Source organism: Eschrichtius robustus, chromosome 8, assembly GCF_028021215.1.
Source record: "Eschrichtius robustus isolate mEscRob2 chromosome 8, mEscRob2.pri, whole genome shotgun sequence".
In the NCBI taxonomy this organism is placed as follows: Eukaryota; Metazoa; Chordata; class Mammalia; order Artiodactyla; family Eschrichtiidae; genus Eschrichtius; species Eschrichtius robustus.
This window is the reverse complement of record NC_090831.1, coordinates 9,155,664-9,176,653: the sequence shown is the minus strand read 5'-3', so window position 1 is coordinate 9,176,653 and position 20,990 is coordinate 9,155,664. Positions and strand designations below refer to the sequence as shown.

Below are 20,990 nucleotides of genomic sequence, written 5' to 3'. Positions count from 1 at the left end.
ATTAGGCAGCCAGTCTGGAAACCTCTCTGTGCCCCATGGGGGCAGGGGCTCCGCCTCCTGCTGTGTGCCCGTCACCATGGCTGCTGATCTGGGGGTGTGTGCGAATGCAGGGGGGCAGGTGTGCCGGCAGCTTTGCCGTCTTGCGGACGGCCTCCTCTTCTGCTCTCCTGCGGGAAGATCGCTGGGGCATGTGGAAGCACCCTGGGTGTGTGAACGTGAATGCAGAGCCCCAGGCAGGGGAGACCCGCCCGCTCCCCAGATCGCTGCTTCCGCCTCGCCCTTCCCGCCAGACTCTGGCTGTGGGGTGTGCCATGGGGCTGTTTTCCATGGGAGCAGCTCAGACGGCGTGGCAGGGCAGCTAGGTACTCAGTGACCATGCAGCTGGGCCTCGGTGTCCCTGGGGGGTCACCATGGCCGGAGTGAAGGGAAGGTGTTAGGAAGGTGGGTGTAGAAGAGGTGACAAGGTGGGGCTCCCGGTGACCCAGCCCGCTCCCACTCTGCTCCTGATTTTTCCCTTGACCAAACTGCCCAGCCTCTGCTGGCCCTTCTGCCCCCAGCCCATGCCTCACCTCTCTGCCCAGATCTCAGTAGGGACCCGCACTTTCCCCTGTTTCTGCCGCCAGCCACCTGAGGCCCTGCTTTCTGGGAAAGCCGCGTCTGCCAGGTGTGACCTGTGGCGTCCTGCACCCTGTGCTGAGCTGACCCCGGGCGCCTGGCCCCTCAGTTGGACTCCTTGTTCTCCACCTGACTGTGTACTCCGCTCGACAGTGACAGCTGGGGGCTTCACTGCAGGGGTCACGGAAGCCGTGGGGCTGACGGGCTGGAGGGCATCTCGGGAGAGGTGTCCTGTGTGTTATGTGTTCTGTATGTTCAAAACCTTAAATAGAGGCTGGGAGGGGCGTGCAGAAGCCGCAGGTGATTAAGGGTCTGCTGGGAGAGAAGCGCATTTTGTGCAAAGACTATTGTTTGAATTTTTAGAAACGTGTTCACTACTGCCTGTGGGCGTTTTAAACATGCTCAGTACGCATTTAAATATTGACTCCACCAAACTACAATTTATTGTTTCATATACGCTGGTCTTCCCGTTGCCACCAGAAAAGTGCCTTCATCAACAGATTGGCATGAGCTGATCCCAAAGTACAGCAGATGGTCCCTTAGACACAGAAAACACTGCCTGGTACGGGGGCCAGTGCGGTGCACCTAGGTGCAGCCAGTGCCGGCCACTGTGCCTGTGAGAGGGGGCACAGGCGTTGAAGATGCATTTGTGTTCCAGCCCCGCAGTGGGTTAAAGCGTGGACGCTCCGGCTAGCGGGACACTCCGATTTGGAGGTGTTCAGGGGCACAGCGAAGATGATCAGGGTCCCATGGAGATACTCGGGGTCCCATGGAGATGGTCGGGTCACACGGAGACATCCAGGTCACGTGGAGATGGTCAGGTCACAATGAGGTGTTCTGGGTGACAGTGGGCACCATTTTTATAGGACTCTCGGCCACTCTCTTAGACCCCTCTCAGGGTGGCCGTCCCTTTCTCTGGGCGGCAGAGGCAGGATCCGGGAGGTGATTTGCAGGAGCATGTCTTGCACACGATCTGTGTGAGGTGTAAGCGTGTGTCCATCCTCTTTGCCAAGTGTACGTGAGACAAGCCGTCCCTGCTGCGCTCGCTGGGAGTTCCCTCCCCTCCTGGGGGGTTTAGGGAGGTGACCACTGTGTGCTGGGGTCCTGCAGATTCCGGTCCCTCGGCCTGTCCCCTCCCGTGAGCAGCTCTCGTGTCTCTAGCTGGACGTCGCCGCCGACCACGACCTCCCGGCTCTCCCCCCTCTCTGTCCCTCAGCTCACCCTGTTCGGGCTGCCTTGCCCATCCCTGCCTGGCCTCTCGCAGGAGCCCTCTGACCGCAGACTCCTGTCCCACCTGCCACTGTGTCTGTTGTCCTGTGTAGTTGTTTGTTGCAGTCAGTCCTGGGCGGGGAGTGTTTCTGGTTAATCCATGGGCAGCAGAACCTGCAGGAAATGCTGGAGTTTAATCAGACACAGAATCATCTATTTTTGCAGCGACTGGGGGCAGCAGTTTGTATACGGCCTGTAAGCCCCGCAGCCCCGCAGGGAGGTGGGTGGGTGTCTTCTCTCTCTCTTAGCGGCCTGGGGGCCCCAGGGGGATGTGCTGGGGCCCTGCTGGCCCGTGAGAGGCACCCCTGTCTGGCCCTGGACCCTGTGGCCATGAGAGGTAGGGACAGACCCGCTGAGGAGGCCGAGCAGGGGGCGTGAGGTCTGATCCTCCCCCACGTCTGCCACTCTGTGCGGTGCGACCTTCATCCATCGTGGGTTCCTGTGAAACCCCCGAGCTCAGTCCTGGGCGGTCTGGACTGGACTTGGGTTTAGGCAGGTGAAAGCAGGAAGCGGTAAAACACCGCTGTCCTTGGGCTCCCTATCTTAACCCCCGCACGCTGCGTCCTTTCCTGGTCGAGCAGGTCTCAGCCTCGAGTCTGAGCCATGGCTGCCCTGGAGGGGTCCTTCTCGGCCGGGCCCCTTTCTTGCTTCTTGTCTGTTGACGTGGAGTGAGAACCCAGGGACGTTGGAGGGACACTGCGTTTTCTCCATCTTCATACATAAATCACAGGTGTTCAGTTCATACCCAAATGCCACTCTTTCTTTTTAATCAGCTCTCCTTCACTGCTCCTCTCCAGAGCTTTCCATGTTGCCTTTGTGGGAATAACCACTCAGTCTTCACGTTCAAAACTTCTAGGTGTAATGGTTTCCTCGGGCTGTTGTAACAAAGTGCCCAGACTGGGTGGCTTAAACAGCAGACATTACTTTTCACAGTTCCGGAGGCTGGTTTCTCCCAAAGCCTTTCTTCTTGGCGTGTCGACGGCCGTCTTCTCCCTGTGTCCTCACATCGTCTTCCCTCCGTGCGTGTCTGTGTCCTGATCTCCTCTTCTTATAAGGACACCAGTCATGTTGGATTAGGGCCCAGCCTAATGACCTCACTTTAACTTGATTACCTCTTGAAAGACCCTGTCTCCAAATACAGGCCCACTCTGGGGGGTTAGGGGTCAGGACTTCCACGTGAGTTTCGGGGGACACACCTTGCATCCTTTCCTACTGTTCCATTACGTGACAAGCTTATAGCACAGGTGACCCCTGCACAGGGTGAGGGATGAGGCCTGGCTCATGGCCGTGTGAAACCGGCTTGGCACTGTGGGTCTGGCTGGTGTGGTCATTTCATGGGCTGGTGGTCGGAGGACGCGTAGGAGCCTCTGCTGAGCTGGGCCCCTGTGTGTAGCCCTCTGCAATGTTCTCTCCCCTCCAGCTCGGTGCCAACGCCCTGCTCTTCCTTGGCGTGAACATGTACGGGGTCTTCGTGCGGATCCTGGCTGAGCGCTCCCAGAGGAAGGCCTTCCTGCAGGCCCGGAACTGCATCGAGGACCGGCTGAGGCTGGAGGACGAGAATGAGAAGCAGGTCAGTGCCCGGGGTCTCGCCCCGAGGGACGTGGGGGGCCCGGGGCGGGGGGCACGGAGCCGCACAGCCTTCTCACCGAGGGCACTGGGAGTGAGGCCCAGCCTGGCCCGCCTGGGAGTCGGGTAGGGGCCTCAGGCCCCCGCTGGCCCCTCTGTCTCTGTGGACCAGCCCCCTCGGCCGGTTGGAGGAGAGGGGACAGCTGCGGAGGAGCACCGTGGGAACAGAGGCAGAAGAACTGCCACCCTTGGTCATCCCTGGGCCTCGGTTTACCTGTTGGTGACACGAGGTACGGGGCTGTGGACGAGACGCCCAGGAGGCTTTGCAGGCCTCAGTGGAGGCAGAGGAGAGCTGGGCTTGGTGCCGCTGGAAGGGGCTGAGTTGCTGGGAAGTGATGGTCACCATGTGAGCCTGACACCCGCAGCTTGGCCTGAGGCTGCAGGGAGAGCACCCTGCCCGGCTCCTGCCAGGCCTGCTGGGGCGGCAGCACCGTCCCCTGTGACCTAGAGGCTTGGAGGGAGCCGGGTGGCTTCCCACTGCCCCAGCTACCGTCACCTGCGTGTCCCGGGCTCACCCCTCTCGGCGGCGTTTCCTCTGCTGCGGTCCTGGGGCCACGAGGGTGCGCCAAGAGCCCTGGGCGAGGCCTTTAGCCGGGAGCACCCGGACTCCTGTGCTTTACCAAAGTGCTGACGGCGGAGGCTTGTTTTCCGGGGGGGTGGGGGTGGATGGGATGGGTTTATAAACGAGATGCTACTATTATTGTAAATACAAGGCGTTAAGTACAGACTGTACATTTAAAAATGCACACACACATTTCCATTTATAGGTATTATAATGATGCCTAGTATTTACAGTACAAGTCGGATATCACTTAGAAATAGATGGTGTGTGTATGTTTAGATCATGTGTGTGGATCAGTGGGTGGCTTTGTCTGTGGGTGGTGTATGTGTGTGGGAGATATGTGTCTGTGAGGCTGTGTGCACTCTTGTGTGCATGTGGGCATGTGTGTGTTGTATGTGCACATGCATGTGTGCATTTGTATGTGTACACGTGTGTGTGGATATGTGGGGCATGTGTGCAAATGTATATGTGCGTGTGTGTGTGCTTGTCTGTGTGGGTATATACATGTGTGTGGATTTGCATTCACGTGGACTGTGTGTGTGCATGCCTATATGTCTCTGTACACACCGTGTGCACGTGTGTGCGCTTGTGGATGTGTGTGCGTATGTGTGTGTGCGTGCGTGTGGATGTGTGTGTATAAGTGTGCTGGCACACACATGCACAAGTATAAAGAACACGTCTCCTGGGGCTGTGCACTGAACGTTTGCCCACGCCAGCATCATTGGCGCTGATGGGGAGCCTTCGGTGCTAAGAGGCCCTTGAGCTTGGTGTCCTTACCTTCGTCACCTCCCCGGGATCCCAGAAGTGACTCTTCAAGAGTCCTCTCCCCTTAGATACGTCGCCTGAAGTACTGGAAAAATCGACGTGGGGGCCATTCTTGTGTGTTTCTGAATCTTCCTTTTCTTTCTCTCTATTTTTCTCTCCTCTCCATCTCCTTTCGAATATCTTCCTTTCCCACTTTCTTCAAAAAATCACTTTCTTAAAAAAGAGTATTTATTTTTACTAAAGTGTAGTTGATTTACAATGTTGTGCTAGTTTCAGGTGTACAGCAAAGTGATTCACTTATACATACATATATATCTACTTTTTTCAGATTCTTTTTCCACATAGGTTATTATAAAATATTGAGTAGAGTTCCGTGTGCTATACATTAGGTCCTTGTTGATTATCTATTTTATATATAGTAGTGTGTATATGTTAATCCCAAACTCCCAATTTATCCCTCCCCCCCCCCCCCCCTTCCCCTTTGGTAACCGTAAGTTTGTTTTCTATGTCTGTTGGGTCTATTGCTGTTTTGTAAATAAGTTCATTTGTATTGTTTTTTAAGATTCCACATATAAGTGATATCATGTGATATTTTTCTTTCTCTGTCTGACTGATTTAGTATGATAATCTCTAGGTCCAGCCATGTTGCTGCAAATGACATTATTTCATTCTTTTTTATGGCTGAGTAATAGGCCATTGTATATATGTACCACATCTTTTTTTTTTTTTTGAATTTTATTTTATATTTTTATACAGCAGGTTCTTGTTAGTTATCGATTTTATACATATTACTGTATATATGTCAATCCCAATCTCCCAGTTCATCCCACCTCCACCACCCGCTCCCCCGCCCTGCCACTTTCCCCCTTGGTGTCCATACGTTTGTTCTCTACATCTGTGTCTCTATTTCTGCCTTGCAAACCGGTTCATCTGTACCATTTTTCTAGATTCCACATATATGTGTTAATATCTGATACTTGTTTTTCTCTTTCTGACTTACTTCACTCTCTGTGACAGTCCTTGGGTCCATCCACGTCTCTACAAATGACCCAATTTCGTTCCTTTTTATGGCTGAGTAGTATTCCATTGTATATATGTACCACATCTTCTTTATCCATTCGTCTGTCGATGGGCATTTAGGTTGCTTCCACGACCTGGCTATTGTAAATAGTACCGCAGTGAACATTGGGGTGCATGTGTCTTTTTGAATTATGGTTTTCTCTGGGTATAGGCCCAGTAGTGGGATTGCTGGGTCATGTGGTAGGTCTATTTTTAGTTTTTTAAGGAACCTCCATACTTCATACTTCATAGTGGCTGTATCAATTTACATTCCCACCAGCAGTGCGAGAGGGTTCCCTGTTCTCCACACCCTCTTCAGCATTTGTTGTTTGTAGATTTTCTGATATGATGCCCATTCTAACTGGTGTGAGGTGATACCTAATAGTAGTTTTGATTTGCATTTCTCTAATAATTAGTGATGTTGAGCAGCTTTTCATGTGCCTCTTGGCCATCTGTATGTCTTCTTTGGAGAAATGTCTATTTAGGGCTTCTGCCCATTTTTGGATTGGGTTGTTTGTTTTTTTAATATTGAGCTGCATGAGCTGTTCATATATTTTGGAGGTCAACCCTTTGTCCTTTGATTCGTTTGCAAATATTTTCTCCCATTCTGAGGGTTGTCTTTTCGTCTTGTTTATAGTTTCCTTTGCTGTGCAAAAGCTTTTAAGTTTCATTAGGTCTCATTTGTTTATTTTTGTTTTTATATCCATTACTCTAGGACGTGGGTCAAAAAAGATCTTGCTGCGATTTATGTCAAAGAGTGTTCTTCCTATGTTTTCCTCTAAGAGTTTTATAGTGTCCGGTCTTACATTTAGGTCTTTAATCCATTTGGAGTTTATTTTTGTGTCTGGTGTTAGGGAGTGTTCTAATTTCATTCTTTTACATGTAGCTGTCCAGTTTTCCCAGCACCACTTATTGAAGAGACTGTCTTTTCTCCATTGTGTATCCTTGCCTCCTTTGTCATAGATTAGTTGACCATAGGTGCGTGGGTTTATCTCTGAGCTTTCTATCCTGTTCCATTGATCTATATTTCTGTTTTTGTGCCAGTACCATATTGTCTTGATGACTGTAGCTTTGTAGTATAGTCTGAAGTCAGGGAGCCTGATTCCTCCAGCTCCATTTTTTTCCCTCAAGATTGCTTTGGCTATTTGGCTATTTTGTCTCCATACAAATTTTAAGATTTTTTGTTCTAGTTCTGTAAAAATTGCCATTGGTAATTTGATAAGGATTGCATTGAATCTGTAGATTGCTTTGGGTAGTGTAGTTATTTTCACAATATTGAGTCTTCCAATCCAAGAACATGGTATATCTCTCCATCTGTTTGTGTCATCTTTGATTTCTTTCATCAGTGTCTTATAGTTTTCTGAGTACAGGTCTTTTACCTCCTTAGGTAGGTTTATCCCTAGGTATTTTATTCTTTTTGTTGCAGTGGTGAATGGGATTGCTTCCTTAATTTCTCTTTCTGATCTTTTGTTGTTAGTGTATAGGAATGCAAGAGATTTCTGTGCATTAATTTTGTATCCTGCAACTTTACCAAATTCATTGATTAGCTCCAGTAGTTTTCTGGTGGCATCTTTAGGATTCTCTATGTATAGTATCATGTCATCTGCAAACAGTGACAGTAATACTTCTTCTTTTCCAATTTATATTTCGTTTATTTCTTTTTCTTCTCTGATTGCCGTGGCTAGCTAGGACTTCCAAAAATATGTTGAATAATAGTGGCGAGAGTGGACATCCTTGTCTTCTTCCTGATCTTAGAAGAAATGCTTTCAGGTTTTCACCAATTGAGAATGATGTTTGCTGTGGGTTTGTCATATATGGCCTTTATCATGTTGAGGTCGGTTCCCTTTATGCCCACTTTCTGGAGAGTTTTTATCATAAATGGGTGTTGAATTTTGTCAAAACCTTTTTCTGCATCTGTTGAGATGATCATATGGTTTTTATTCTTCAATTTGTTAATATGGCATATCACATTGGTTGATTTGCGTATATTGAAGAATCCTTGCATCCCTGGGATAAATCCCAATTGATCATGGTGTATCATCCTTTTAATGTGTTGTTGGATTCTGTTTGCTAGTATTTTGTTGAGGATTTTTGCATCTATATTCATCAGTGAGATTGGTGGGTAATTTTCTTTTTTTGTAGTATCTTTGTCTGGTTTTGGTATCAGGGTGATGGTGGCCTCGTGGAATGAGTTTTGGAATGTTCCTTCCTCTGCAATTTTTTTCAAGAGTTTGAGAAGGGTGGGTGTTAGCTCTTCTCTAAATGTTTGATAGAATTCACCCGTGAAGCCATCTGGTCCTGGACTTCTGTTTGTTGGAAGATTTTTAATCACAGTTTCAATGTCATTACTTGTGATTGGTCTGTTCATATTTTCTGTTACTTCCTGGTTCAGTCTTGGAAGGTTATATATACCTTTCTAAGAGTTTGTCCATTTCTTCCAGGTTGTCCATTTTATTGGCATAGAGTTGCTTGTAGTCTCTTATGATGCTTTGTATTTCTGTGGTGTTCGTTGTAACTTCTTTTTCATTTCTAATTTTATTGATTTGAGTCCTCTCCCTCTTTTTTCTTGACGAATTTGGATAAAGGTTTATCAATTTTGTTTATCTTCTCAAAGAACCAGCTTTAAGTTTTATTGATCTTTGCTATTGTTGTCTTTGTGTCTATTTCGTTTATTTCTGCTCTGATCTTTATGATTTCTTTCCTTCTACTAACTTTGGGTTTTGTTTGTTCTTCTTTCTCTGGTTCCTTTAGGTATAAGGTTAGATTGTTTATTTGAGATTTTTCTTGTTTCTTGAGGTAGGATTGTATTGCTATAAACTTCCCTCTTAGAACTGCTTTTGCTGCATCCCATGGGTTTTGGATCGTCGTGTCTTCGTTGTCATTTGTCTCTAGGTATTTTTTGACTTCCTCTTTGATTTCTTCAGTGATCTCTTGGTTATTTAGTAACGTATTGTTTAGTCTCCATATGTTTGTGTTTTTAACGTTTTTTTCCCCTGTAATCGATTTCTAATATCATAGTGTTGTGGTCGGAAAAGATGCTTGATATGATTTCATTTTTCTTAAATTTACCGAGGCTTGATTTGTGACCCAAAATGTGATCTATCCTGGAGAATGTTCCATGTGCACTTGAGAAGAAAGTGTAATCTGCTATTTTCAGATCAATGTCCTATAAATATCAATTAAATCTGTTTGGTCTATTGTGTCATTTAAAGCTTGAGTTTCCTTATTAATTTTCTGTCTGGATGATCTGTCCATTGGTGTAAGTGAGGTGTTAAAGTCCCCCACTATTATTGTGCTACTGCCGATTTCCTCTTTTATAGCTGTTAGCATTTGCCATATGTATTGAGGTGCTCCCATGTTAGGTGCATATACATTTATAATTGTTATATCTTCTTCTTGGATTGATCCCTTGATCATTATGTAGTGTCCTTCCTTGTCTCTTGTAACATTCTTTATTTTAAAGTCTATTTTATCTGATATGAGTATTGCTACTCCAGCTTTCTTTTGATTTCCATTTGCATGGAATATCTTTTTCCATCCCCTCACTTTCAGTCTGTATGTGTCCCTAGGTCTGAAGTGGGTCTCTTACAGACAGCATATAGATGGGTCTTGTTTTTGTATCCATTCAGCGAGCCTGTGTCTTTTGTTTGGAGCATTTAATCCATTCACATTTAACGTAATTATCAATATGTATGTTCCTATTACCATTTTCTTAATTGTTTTGGGTTTGTGTTTGTAGGTCCTTTTCTTCTCTTGTGTGTCCCACTTAGTGAAGTTCCTTTAGCATTTGTTGTAGAGCTCGTTTGGTGATGCTGAATTCTTTTAGCTTTTGCTTGTCTGTAAAGCTTTTGATTTCTCTGTTGGATCTGAATGAGATCCTTGCCAGGTAGAGTAATCTTGGTTGTAGGTTCTTCCCTTTCATCACTTTAAATATATTGTGCCACTCCCTTCTGGTTTGTAGAGTTTCTGCTGAGAAATCAGCTGTTAACCTTATGGGAGTTCCTTTGTATATTATTTGTCATTTTTCCCTTGAGCTTTTAATAATTTTTCTTTGTGTTTAATTTTTGTCAGTTTGATTACTATATGTCTCAGCGTGTTTCTCCTTGGGTTTATCCTGCCTGGGACTCTCTGTGCTTCCTGGACTTGGGTGGCTATTTCCTTTCCCATGTTAGGGAAGTTTTTGACTATAATCTCTTCAGATATTTTCTTGGGTCCTTTCTCTCTCTGTTCTCCTTCTGGGACCCCTGTAATGAGAACGTTGGTGTGTTTAATGTTGTCCCGTAGGTCTCTTAGGCTGTCTTCATTTCTTTTTATTCTTTTTTCTTTATTCTGTTCCGCAGCAGTGAATTCCACCATTCTGTCTTACAGGTCACTTATCCATTCTTCTGCCTCAGTTATTCTGCTATTGATTCCTTCTAGTGTATTTTTCATTTCAGTTATTGTATTGTTCATCTCTGTTTGTTAGTTCCTTAATTCTTCTAGGTGTTTGTTCTTTAATTCTTCTAGGTCTTTGTTAAACATTTCTTGCATCTTCTCGATCTTTGCCTCCATTCTTTTTCTGAGGTCCTGTATCATCTTCACTATCATTATTCTGAATTCTTTTTCTGGAAGGTTGCCTATCTCCACTTCATTTAGTTGTTTTTCTGGGGTTTTATCTTGTTCCTTAATCTGGTACATAGCCCTCTGCCTTTTCATCTTGTCTATCTTTCTGTGAATGTGGTTTTTTTTTCCACAGGCTGCAGGATTTTATTTCTTCTTGCTTCTGCTGTCTGCCCTCTGGTGGATGAGGCTATCTAAGAGGCTTGTGCAAGTTTCCTGCTGGGAGGGACTGGTGGTGGGTAGAGCTGGCTGTTGCTCTGGTGGGCGGAGCTCAGTAAAACTTTAATCTGCTTGTCTGCTGATGGGTGGGGCTGAGTTCCCTCCTTGTTGGTGTTTGGCCTGAGGCGACCCAGCACTAGAGCCTACCGGGCTCTTTGGTGGGGCTAATGGCAGACGCTGGGAAGGCTCATGCCAGGGAGCACTTCCCAGAACTTCTGCTGCCAGTGTCCTTGTCCCCATGGTGAGCCACAGCCGCCCCCTGCCTCTGCAGGAGACCCTCCAACACTAGCATGTAGGTCTGGTTCAGTCTCCTATGGGGTCACTGCTCCTTTCCCTGGGTCCCGATGCACACACTACTTTGTGTGTGCCTTCCAAGAGTGGAGTCTCTGTTTCCCCTTGTCGTGTCAAAGTCCTGCAATCAAATCCTGCGAGCCTTCAAAGTCTGATTCTCTGGGAATTCCTTCTCCCCTTGCGGGACCCCCAGGTTGGGAAGCCTGACGTGGGGCTCAGAACCTTCACTCCAGTGGGTGGACTTCTCTGGTGTAAGTGTTCTCCAGTTTGTGAGTCACCCACCCAGCAGTTGTGGGATTTGATTTTATTGTGCTTGCGCCCCTCCTGCCATCTCACTGCAGCTTCTCCTTTGTCTTTGGATGTGGGGTATCTTTTTTGGTGAGTTCCAGTGTCTTCCTGTTGATGATTGTTCAGCAGTTAGCTGTGATTCCAATGCTCTCGCAAGAGGGAGTGAGCGCACGTCCTTCTACTCCGCCCTCTTGAACCTGTACCACACCTTCTTTATCCATTCATCTGTCAAGGGGCACTTAGGTTGCGTCCATGTCTTGGCTATTGTAAATAGTGCTGCTGTGAACATTGGGGTGCATGTATCTTTTCAAATTATGGTTTTCTCTGGATCCACTTTCTCTGATTTTTGTCTTTCATTTCTTTTCTTACTCTTGCTGCCTTTCCTATAGACTACCTAGCACCTACCCTTAAAACATTTTCGAATGCTTGGTGTGCCCTCTGTCCCTCCAGTGGGTCCCATCTGTTGATGGCGAGGTTGCTGGCCATGGTGTGGCCACTCTTGCTGCCTGCATGTGCAGGTTCTGCAAGTGCACATCTCTCCCCCTGCACGCACACTCCCATCCAGGGAACACAGTGGCCGAGCAAGCACTCCTGCTTGCTGCGAACCTAGCCTTTGCTGCTGTACGTGTGTCACTTCTCTGCAGCTCCGAGAGCAAGGAGCTTCTCAGTCCCACAGCTGAGGAAGCCCAGACTCACGGAGGCTCAGAGGCGGGTCTGAGTTCTAACCGCTGACCTGATGTTCTTAAGCAGGAAATCTGCAAAATGGTACATGTCACCCAATCCCATCAACCCAGCTGAGTGCTCTGTATTTTCAAGTTTCCGTCCTTATGCACATTCTCTCCCCTCATCGTTGTCGTTTGGTGTATACATAATTTTATTTTCTGCATTTTGACTTAACATTTCCCACAGGTGTACCACTGGTGCTCTAAAGGTAACCTAAGACAGCTGCTGCTTCCTCACCTTCATGCAGGTCTCCGAATCTGACTTTTAGACACCATGTTTTTAAAAATGTTTCTTTCTAATAAGCATCTTTATTCATACAGACTTGAAGTATCCTTGGTTACATTCTCAGGAGTGCAAATATTAACAGTGTCGTTTCTCTCCATGTCCTGGGTATTTTCCAAAACATGTTGTGCTTCATTTTATCTTATAAGTAATACTTAGTTACACCCAGCTCTGGGTAGCAGTGGTTGAGTGGGGTCCTGGGGCCGACAGGGTCGGTGTCAGAGGGAGCCTGCCAGAAATGCAGATTCTCAGGCCTGCCCAGTCCCATGGCTGGGAAGGCTGGGGTGGGCCCAGCATTCAGGGTTCTGGTGTGTATCCCCAGTGTTGCACGTGACCCACTTTCTCCCTCCCTCCGTCCCTCCTTCCCTCCTCTCTTCCTGTTAGAATTTGGTACCCCCCGTTTATTCAGATGCCGCTTCCTTGTGCGATGGCCGCTTTTCCACGCGTGTTTACTGGTTGTATTTCTCTGTGGAGCGTGTGTTCTGATCCTCCGCCCATTCATGCTCTGACTTTCCTGTGGGTTTGAACGAGAAAGGCTGGTGTTCCCCAAGTCTGTTCTCTAGCTCTGCTTTTCTTTGTGTAAAACCTCAATCTTTCGCATATTCCAACGTATCAATCATTTTCCTCTGTGGTTTCATCTGTTGCTGGGAAAGCTGAGCACACGAAATACAGAAGTGCGGATGGGTCACCCCCGTGAGTTCCCCTGGCTGGTTCTGAGAGGGGGCGAGGCAGTATCCTGACTTGCTATACTTTTTTGATTGGAACCCGCGAGTCGTATCACAGGACAACTCTCTCCCTGGGAGGCCTTGTCCCTGGCACTCAGGTTACTCCCTGCCTCTGGCTGGGACGACTGTTTTTAGCTCAGGGAGCCCTGTCTCTTTGGGGGGCAGAAGGCGAGCACTCGGGCTCAGATGGGGCTCAGCCACCTCTTCAGGGCTCTCAAGCACCAGTCGGCACTCGGTACATCAAAGCCTGCCAGGGGACGGCCTAGCGAGGCCAGGGGAGCCTGCAGGTGGCCAGGCAGCTCTGCCCAACTCACACCTCTGTGTCAGTGTGGAAACCGCAATCCCCTGAGTTGCAGGTGTGGGACGCCCTGACCATATGGGCTTGTCTGTGTTTTCATGCTTCAACTCAAGTAACAGAGCAATCCAGTTCCATAGTCACTTCCAGAGTCTTCTCCAGGCCCTGACCCAGTAAGGCGGCACCCTAGGTGATGTGAGGGGATATTGGTGGATGCACCCTGGTTCTGGAAGGGGGTTCTGGGTGATGCATCCTTGTTCTGGGAGAGGATGCTGGGGACGTGGCCCAGTTCTGGGAGGGAGTGGGGGGGCGTCCAGCTCCAGAAGGACCACTGTGTGGCGGCAGGTGTGCCCCACTGGCTTCTGGGGGGAGGCAGGGAGATGCTGGGTTTGGGCTGCAGGGGCTGGGAATGGGGTCCTCGAGCAAGGCCGAGTCAGGGAGGCGCATGAGCGGTGAGACGGGGCGGGGAATGTGCTTGGTGGTCGAGGGGCAGCGTGTAGTTTGTTGTGGCCTCAGCTGGAAGGAAATGGGAGAAGGTGAGAGGGAGGCAGGGCTTTGCCCTCAGCGGAAGGTGGCGCACCGGGCCGCGCGGCGGGGCCCCTGATGTGTCTGAGCAGGACAGAGAGCTGGTCAGACGCAGGTTGGGGGGGGTCAATGCGGAGGTAGGACTTGCCCTAGAGGTCGGGCAGGTTGTTCTTTCCTCTCTCCCCGGATGAGTGTCCACCCAGGTATGCCGAGGAGGCTTTGGCAGGCAGGAGAAGATTGTGCTTCATGGCCCAAAGCAGGCGTTTCTCCGGAGCCCCCGGAGACGTCCTCTCTCTGGGATGCACCTGCAGGACAGGCCTGCGTTTGTGTGGCCACCACTGGCCGGCCAGGGTTTGCGGGAGGGGAGAGTGAGGGGCCTGCTCTGAAATGCAGACACGCAACCTCAGAACCCTCGCCTGTCCCAGCTGCTGGACCCTTTTGTTCCGGGACAGGATTCAGCCGATGGAAACTGTTGAGAAGCGTGGCTCCCACTGCAGAATCCCGGGCAGTAACTTAGACGGGATGCGCAGGCCCTTCCCCACTCTGTACAGATCTCATGCCAACGTTGTTCTCGCCCAGGTTGATCGGTTGCATCTTTTTTTATTGAAGCCTAGTTGGTTTACAATACTGTGTTAGTGTCAGGTGTACAGCAGAGTGGTTCAGTTACGTAGATTTTCGGGTGAGCTTCACCTCAAACCTTGGGGAGAGTCTCTGACCGTCTTAGGTAAGGATGCCACTGTGAGCTCTTACCTCTCACCCGCCTGCAGCCAGGAAGGACCCGTGGGCATTCCGTGCCTGTAATCACTGATTTTTGCAGCAACACTGAGAAGACGGTGATAATTGCGCCAGAAATCGGGAGCATCTCCTCCCCTCCCATATGGTTCAGAACTAATAGCCCTGCAGTTGCTATTTTAAAAGAAAGTCCAACTGCTTTGGCTACAAAATCTGAGTGTTTCTTTATCTCCTGCCCTGCTCCCTGCAGACGCGGACAGGCATGGTCTCCCCAGACCAGTCTCCAAGTTCAAGGCCTCCTCCAACGTTTTCACAAGTGGGAATATTAGAAGCGTTCTGTCCTCCTCAGGGTAGCCCGCAGAACCAGAGGGGCTGGAGAGGATGGGCAGGGGGCCTGTCTGCTTCATTGGACACACTCTCCTTCTAGAAGGTTTTCTGCTATATTTTGAAGTTGTCAGTGACCCCTCCTCCCACCAAATCAAAACAGACAGCGGCCCCTACGCAGGGCTGCCGGACTCTGTCCTGTCCCGCGGGGCTGTGGCAGAAGAGAGGAACGTGCTTGATCGGAAGGTGTTCTCTCCTCTGGGTTCTTAGATCTTTAAAACAAATTTCAGGCCTCTGTGTTGCAGTTAAGCATGTAAAAACTTGGTTCCGTTTTGTAAATCTGAGAACTGGGGCTGGCTCGGAGAATTTAAATGATGTGGGAAGGCCAATAAAGCAAGTGACAAAGCCGTTGGTGGCAGAGTGAAGAGAGCAGAGGCCAAAGCCCAGAATCCCCCCCAAACCAGCTGTGGCCCGCTTTCTCCCTTTACAGCCTCGTGTCTCTTCAGCCACAAAAAAAGGCTCACATAGGTGTTTTGGGTTGGTTGATATCTGGATTAAAATATTCCAAAGGGCTGTGAGGGGTCTTTTAACAGGACTCTTTCAGTTTCAGACAAAAGCATCAAAAATTGGTTCTTTGACATAGAAAAACCTTAGAGAGACTGACCAAGAAGAAAGAGCAGACACAAGATGATTCGGGATGGGAAAGCACGCGCCCCAGGGATAAAGCCAGGTTAAAAATAGATGAGAGGGAAATACTAAGAGGTTTTTTTTTTTTTTTTTGCCAGAGTATTTGAAAACTTAGACAAAATGGACAAATTCCCAGAATGGTGTTAGTTACTAAAACTGATTCTAGAAGAAAAAGAAAGCCTGAAACATCCTATGATCATTAAAACGATTGACTCAGTAATGAAAAGTTTGCCAAAAAGTCATCACCAGGCCCCAGTGGTTTGACAGCTGAGTCCTACAAACTTCGAAGGAAAACACCTTTCCAAGCTGATCATCCATAGGACAGAAGCTCCTCTTGAGTGCAGGATAACCTTGCTCATGATTCTGGAGGATGGAGCTAGGATTCCAGAATCTCAGTTATGCAGGTCAGACTGACATGCAAGGGAGCAGCCCCTGTGTCCCCAGTCTTGCGTTCATGAGTGGTGTCAGCCCCGAGGCCCTTTGCCTCTTGGTGCCTGAGTGGGTTGGGAGAGGCCCAGCTGGAATTCCTGTGGAGGTGGTCATTCATGACTCTGCATATCTGAATGCTTGGCCCATGGCTCTGGAGACCCTGGGATGGAGGGAACCTGGTCTCAGCAAGATGTGGTGTAACTGGATGGGAGACAGAGAGCAGCAGTTGGCCCCTGTGGGGAGGCCCAACTGGAGGATGGACGTGTCCGAGGGGCATGCTATGTGCAGGGGCAGGTGGGACGTGCATTGGAAGAGTATTTGGTTGGGGCTTTGAAGGATGTGTAGGAGTTTGCCAGGTAGGGGTGGGAGATGGGGAGCAGTAGGTGGCATTCATATAATGAATGGGGGTGGGGCGCACACGTATTATTTTCCGGTCAGGGGTAAGCTGCAGCTCTGTCTTCCTTCAGCTTGGTGAGAGTTGGGATAAAGCTGGAAGGGCTGCTCCACTGGGGGACAGGGACCACCTGGGAGCTTTAGGTGATCACAGCTCCCCACCGGGGTCTAACCCTTAGGTCTGAGCCTGTCAGAGCTGGTGATCATAGGGAGGGGGGTGAGAGACCTCTGAAGGTCACCCCTTAGCTCCTTGGGGGCCTCCTTTCCTGCCATTCCCCATAGCCCAGCCAAGGAGCCTGGGCTTGCAAGGTCCTACCCCTGAGATCAGCCTCCTTGCCCTGACTGCAGAGGCCACTGCTCCAAAGGCCCTGATATTCCTCAAGTACAATTATTAAGTCATAATTCTAAAATTACATACAGCTGTTTACAAAGCACATATTCAGTTGTCATCCTAACAAGGTAAATGGGACAATTTTGATTTCCCATTGTCAGGAAATTTATCAAGAGGAAGCAAGTTTCCTTTTCAGTGATATAGGATGGATTTTTAAAGAGGTCTGACTCATTCACAGCATCTTTTGAAACCACTATAGTTGTTATTTATTTTTAATTTAAAAAAGCCTATTTATCTATAGTTTATGTATCAGTACTATTAAGTTCAATTTAAAGTTCAAAACAACTAAATGGTTTTTTTGATATTTTGAGTGTGTAACCATCACAATAATCTAATTTTTGAATATTTTCATTGCCCCAAAAAGAAACCTGTACCCATTCGTGGTCACTCCCCATCCACTCTTCCCAGACCTAGACACCACTAATCTATGTTCTGTCTCTTGTGGGTTTGCCTGCTCAGGACATTTCCTGTATCAGTCAATGGAATCACACAGTATGTGGCCTTTTGTGTCTGGCATCTTTCACTTTGCATACTGTTCTCAGGGTGCATCCATGCTGTAGCATGGGTCAGTGCTTCATTCCTGTTATAGCTGAGTAGTATTCCACTGTGTGGATGGACCACGCTGTTTATCCATTCATCCGCGGATGGATGTCTGGGTTGTTCCTTCTCTTCTATTATTTTTCCTGTCTGTTTTCTCTGTTTTTCAGTTTGGTTAATTTCTACTGTTTTGTCTTCAAGTTCACTAAGCTTTCCCCTGTCCTCCCCATTCTGATGTTGTTCCCATCTGTTGAGCTTTTTATTTCAGATTTTTTTCCAGTTCTAAAATTTCCACTTGATTCTTTTTTTGTATCTTCTATTTCTTTGCTGAGAGTTTCTGTTTTATCACTTTTTCAAACATGTTTGTACTTGTTCATTGAATCATTCTTAGGACGACTGCTTTAAAATCTTGTTAGTTATTCTAATTATTCTGTCGTTTGGTGTCTGTTGATTATCTTCATTCGTTGAGATTGTTCTGCTTCTTTGTATGATGAGTGATTTCTGATTGGAACCTGGACAATTGGGGTATTACGTATGAGACCCTGTGTCTTCTTTGGAACTTTTTTCTTGTTTTGGCTGGTTTTCTGTGACTTCACTTGGCAGGGGAAAGTGGGGACCACCACCCCAGTACTTCCTAGTGGGGGTGTAAGTCCAGGCTCCACACTGGGCCTCTGTTGGGGTTCATGGGGTTGGGGATACCTCCTTGCTGCTGTGCAGGAGAGAGTTCTGGCTTCTGACTTGGAAGGAGGAGCAGGAAAGCCCTTGGTCTTCACGGATTATGTGGAGCAGGGTGGGAGGTGTGCCATGTGTTACCAGCTGGGGGAGACCAAAGGCAGGGGTCCCTGCATGGCCTCTCTGACACCCCAGCCTGGAGTTAATGCTTCCTCACAGCCTGGGGAGGATGGAGGTTTGCAGATTTTTTTGGAGGTGTGCCTGGAGTGGGACAGTTATTGTATAGCAGTTTTCTCACAAGGCTGCCCCTATCCTGATCCTTTGATTAGAGAGAGCCGACTTCTGTTGGAGCTTACTGCCATGCCTGTCGGCATCTCTGGGCCACCCACATCCCCAGCACTCAGTCTGGGTTATGTGAGGCAAAAAGAAAGTCCAAGGACTTATCTCCATGCCATCCCTGGTCCTGAGGTTTCTGCCACCTCCTCTCTGCCTTTCAGAGCCTTGGATGACTGTTTTATGTGTAACGTCCCGGACTCTTTTGGTGTACTTAGTGGGGGGAACAGGGAAAAGTACGTCTCCATCTTTCCGGAAGCAGAGTCCTCACAATTGCTGTTTAAATATCTAATGTTTATTAAGGATAACACGTTTAAGTCCCATTTTGATAATCAAGAAAAACACTGAGGTTTTTATATAGCCTTCATAGGACGCTGGGATATTTTATATGATCCATATTCATAAATTTGTCCCTTTGATTTCTGGCTTTGTATCTTATTTCACTGGTTAGAACTCATTAACGTAGCTGTCTGCTCCTAATGTAATATTTCACTGTTGCCTGAGGCTTTAGGGCTGTGTTTGGAATTGGATGTGGATTTCAGGTCTTATCTTTATGATGGCAGTGAGCTACTTTGTCTTAGGTTGTTTGCTGGGGTTTTTTTTGTTTTGTTTTTAATCAAGGATGGGTGCTTGATCTTTTCACATGGCTGCTTTGCTCCCTGTGGGAGAGGTTGTGTACTTCTCTCTAGTCTTGATTATTAATGTGTGTTGGCTTTAGGCACTATCACTAATCTTGTGGATGGAGTTAATGCTGAGCCCTTGGTCAGGAATATAACCTGCAGTTAGGAACTTCATATGACAGTGGCTTATCCAAGTGAGCTAACTCTTTCCTCTTACATACGTATTCCAGGGCAGGCACTTTATGGCTGACGTGGCAGATCTGATCCATGCAGCCTTCACAACCCAGTCTCCATCTAGTTAAATGGTCTGCCATCGCTAGTGTGTGGCCTTCATCCTCCTGAACAACGATGGTCGGTATAGATCCAGCCATCATGACTGTATCCCCAGCAGCAGCAGAGAAGAGGGAAGAAGGACAAGCTGTCTTTAGGGAATATTCCAGAAGCTTCCACTTGACCCTTCAACTCCTATCTCCTTGGCCACATCTAGCTGCACAGGAGGCTGGGCGATGTAGTCTTCATTCCAGGTCTCCAAGTCCCCCAGTGAGAATAAGGGGCTAGACTGTGGTGCTGGTGGTGGAGAAGGGATCTGGGGGCAGCACTGACTCCGCCACAGCCATCTGTCTGGCACCCCTCGCTGCGCTGGGTGTGCACACCTGGGCCACCAGCAGCCTTCTCCCCTGTCCTCTGGGATTGGCACCTGCCCCCTCATCACCTCTTGAGTCTGGGGCCGGTCAGTGTCCCTCTGCCTTTTCAGTCCTTCCTTCCCTCCTGGTGGCTGCCTCGGTTTCCCTGTTCTAACTCCAGACGGTGCCGGGCAGCCGAGGTGATGGAGAGACCAAGAGTGGGGCGGGCTCCCCTCAGCAGGGGCCCCCGGGGGGAGGCTGTGGCTCGTTCAGGGAGAGCGGTCGGTTCCGAGGCTGTGAGACGGGGCGTTTGCAGATCACCGACGGTGCAGGAAGGAGTGAGACGGGCGCCGGGGAAGCACAGTCTCGCTTGTTTGATTTGGCTTGGGCAGCACCTGACTGGTTTTCCAGGTGCAGGTGACATATTTCAAAGATGCAGGAGACAAGAGAGCGAAGCCGTGAAGAGCTGTCACCGGAGGTGCTGGGAGGCGTGGTACCGAGTAGGGACCCCTGAGGGTCAGCCAGGGCCTGAGATGTTCGTCCGCCTTCTCAGAACACCCTGCTGAGGAAGTTGGCGTGATTTTCGCCCTGACAGACGGGATGGGATTGTGACGGAGCTTGACTCACCGCTCCGAGAGGCAGAGCCAGGATGTGAGGCCAGGCAGCTGTCTTGCAGGCCCGGGGACTCGCCTTTCCCCCGACACCTCTGTGCGGGGCTCTGGGGCGCAGGAGCCCAGGGTGGTAGACGCCCATGACACTGGGACTGCGGGAGAGGGCACAGCTGCCCTGTGTGTCCCCAGGACCCTTCCTGGGCGGCCTGCCCCGTCGTCCAGCTGCTTTTGTTTTCCCACCTTGCGTCTCAGGGCGGTGACAGTTTCTGGAAGCTTCCAGGGCGTCCTTTGATGGTGGCCCGAGTGAGTCCCCTGCCGAGTTCCCTCCACCTCAGGGCAGCCGGCCACCTGCAGAGGCCCCTCTCCATGGGCCGTGCTCGCGCTTGTCCCCAGAGGCCCCTCTGCTAAGGAATGGCCGACGTCCTCCCATGCAGGCTCAGGTCACACACCAGCTCCCGTGCCCTGGGCAGTGGGCCTTGCTGTCCCTGAGGCTGTCCCCGAACACACGCTCGGACTGGCACTTCTGTCTCAGAGGGTCCTCTCCCCATGTGGCCGTGAACAGCTGTGGTCTTGCAATGTCCCTCCTGAGTGTGGAGGTCTGTCCAGCCTGGAGCCGCGTGGGGACCACAGTGGGTGGGCGCCCAGCATAGACACGGCCCTCGCTCAGGACCCAGGGCCCCGGCCACAGCCTGGCTCGCCTGGGCAAACACGCTCGGCTCCACCTGGCATCTGGCGGGCCTGGGCCTGGCCGCCCTCCTCAGAAGCGTATGTGGGGATGCGTCGCCTGGGGAGACT

At 49.3% G+C, this 20,990-nt stretch overlaps 1 protein-coding gene across 1 annotated transcript in view; it reads left to right on the top strand.

The window, feature by feature from the left end:
* ADCY1 (adenylate cyclase 1) overlaps positions 1-20,990 on the top strand; it is a 122,607-nt gene that overhangs the window by 18,200 nt on the left and 83,417 nt on the right. Inside the window, exon 2 of the mRNA XM_068549936.1 lies at positions 3,305-3,454. Coding sequence (XP_068406037.1) covers positions 3,305-3,454 — 150 coding nt within the window. The remainder of the gene's footprint in view (positions 1-3,304; positions 3,455-20,990) is intronic.